General features: G+C 46.9%; 1 protein-coding gene across 1 annotated transcript; it reads left to right on the plus strand.

Annotated features, from left to right (window-relative positions):
- The first annotated feature begins 986 nt into the window (after window positions 1–986).
- Window positions 987–1,880, plus strand: LOC103213510 (mitochondrial nicotinamide adenine dinucleotide transporter SLC25A51). Its single transcript, XM_007959270.1, has one exon. The coding sequence runs from the start codon at window positions 987–989 to the stop codon at window positions 1,878–1,880; it is 894 nt and encodes a 297-aa protein (XP_007957461.1).
- Window positions 1,881–2,184: the final 304 nt, after the last annotated feature.

Below are 2,184 nucleotides of genomic sequence, written 5' to 3' on the forward strand. Positions count from 1 at the left end.
GTGAAACAGATTGTCCCGTCTTTCCTGTCCGTTTTTCCTACCCACGACAGTACTTGGCAGTATTCTAATCTGTCACACTTCTTCCTGTCATTGGCCAGAGGTGAGGTGTCTTCACGTGAGCAGAAAGTTTGGCCCCTGTGGTGGTATGGCTCACCAGGTATGGGAGTGTACAGTGAAGGGGTTGAGGCCTGCTGCCGTCACGCTCTGTGACGCCCCTGGGTGACTGAGGAGATCATTGTGTATCCCTTCTGGGGGCAGACTTGGGGCTACAGTTCCATCTGGTCATAACTCTTCTCCACTGAGGGTGAGTTTATCATTCTGACAGAAATGTGGACACAAAACCAACCTGGACTCCAGGCAAAAGCGGCTTTGGGCCAGAAATTGTGCATATGTTAGGTTCCCTTGGTTTGGTGTGTCTGCTAGGGAAAAGGCACACACAGCTGGGTGTAACATGCTTTTAAAAAAATAGTTTAATTCTGTGTGTTTCACTTTAAGAAAGAAAAATCTTTCACAGTATTTTCAGAGAATCTTACACAGTAGTGTCTAGATCTTGCCATTTTCCTGAGGGTCTCCTCTCATACATTTTCTTGAAAATTGTGTTTCGAGAAGAAAACAAAATGAATTTGTTTCACGGTTTTATAAATACTGTTTGCCTTAAGAGGCAGCTGGGGTCTCCTAACTGCTTCTGCATTCAGTTTGCTGTACTGTGTTTTGGTTGAAGTACGTGCAGAAAATGCAGCCTCATGCAGATACGCAGCTGGGAAACAGAACCTCCTGGACCCCCTCAGGGCCTCAGGTACCTCCAGGGGTCCTCAGACTACTTCTGAGAACCACTGATTTAGTCTAAAAGAAAAATGTACCATTGTTCAGAGATTGGAAGAAGGATGGGGGGAAATGTGTCTGGCTCTTTCAGTAAAGGTTTATCCAATGTCATTTATTATTTGTAGGTTAAAAATCCTTCATGAAGAAGAAAGATCTTAAGCAACATGATGGGTTCAGAAGCTCATGAGAAAAGGCCGCCGATCCTGACATCCTCCAAACAAGACCTGTCCCCTCACATTACGAACGTTGGTCCAATGAAGCATTACCTGTGTGGCTGCTGTGCAGCTTTCAACAACATAGTCATCACGTTTCCCATCCAGAAGGTCCTCTTTAGGCAGCAGCTGTATGGAATCAAAACCCGGGACGCAGTGCTGCAGCTGAAGAGGGATGGATTCCGAAACTTGTATCGCGGCATCCTTCCCCCGTTGATGCAGAAGACCACAACGCTGGCTCTGATGTTTGGGCTGTACGAGGACTTGTCTTCCCTTCTCCGGAAGCACGCCAGTACCCCGGAATTTGCCACTCGGAGCATGGCAGCGGTCCTCGCAGGGACCACAGAGGCCGTTTTCACTCCACTGGAAAGAGTTCAGACATTGCTCCAAGACCACAAGCACCACGATAAATTTACAAACACGTACCAGGCGTTCAAGGCTCTGAAATGTCACGGGATCAGAGAGTATTACCGAGGCTTGGTGCCCATTCTCCTCCGGAACGGATCCAGCAATGCCCTTTTTTTTGGCCTTCGAGGCCCCGTGAAGGAGTATCTGCCTACTGCCACGTCGCACAGTGCTCACCTGGTCAACGATTTTATCTGTGGGGGCTTACTGGGGGCCATGCTGGGGTTCCTGTTTTTTCCAATCAATGTTGTGAAAACACGCATGCAGTCGCAGATTGGCGGGGAGTTCCAGTCCTTCCCCCGAGTTTTCAGAAAGATCTGGATAGAGCGGGACAGGAAGTTGACAAATCTTTTCAGAGGGGCCCATCTCAACTACCACCGGTCCCTCATTTCCTGGGGCATAATCAACGCAACTTATGAGTTCTTGTTAAAGGTCATATGACAGACATCAACAGCTAAGTGCCATTTGTCACCTGCTGGACCTTCTAAGAACACAGTTGGGCCTTATTACAGTCGGCCACATACAAGTGCAGGGCACTGTGAATTATGGGCAAGGCTGTTTTTCTTAAGCATCAACAGCAACAGAACGAAAGGTTTCAGTAGAAAATTTAAAGTTTTTTTTTTTTTTCTCTCCTATCATTATCTGAGAGCTTTAGGCTAATGGTCTGATAATGACCATCTATATCTGATGGTCTGTCAGGGAACCTAATAGCCAAGATACAGTTTTTTCTTTTCTAAAACCTCTA

The sequence above is a fragment of the Orycteropus afer genome, unplaced genomic scaffold, assembly GCF_000298275.1.
Source record: "Orycteropus afer afer isolate SDZICR_OR568_19922 unplaced genomic scaffold, OryAfe1.0 scaffold04336, whole genome shotgun sequence".
NCBI classification, from domain to species: domain Eukaryota; kingdom Metazoa; phylum Chordata; class Mammalia; order Tubulidentata; family Orycteropodidae; genus Orycteropus; species Orycteropus afer.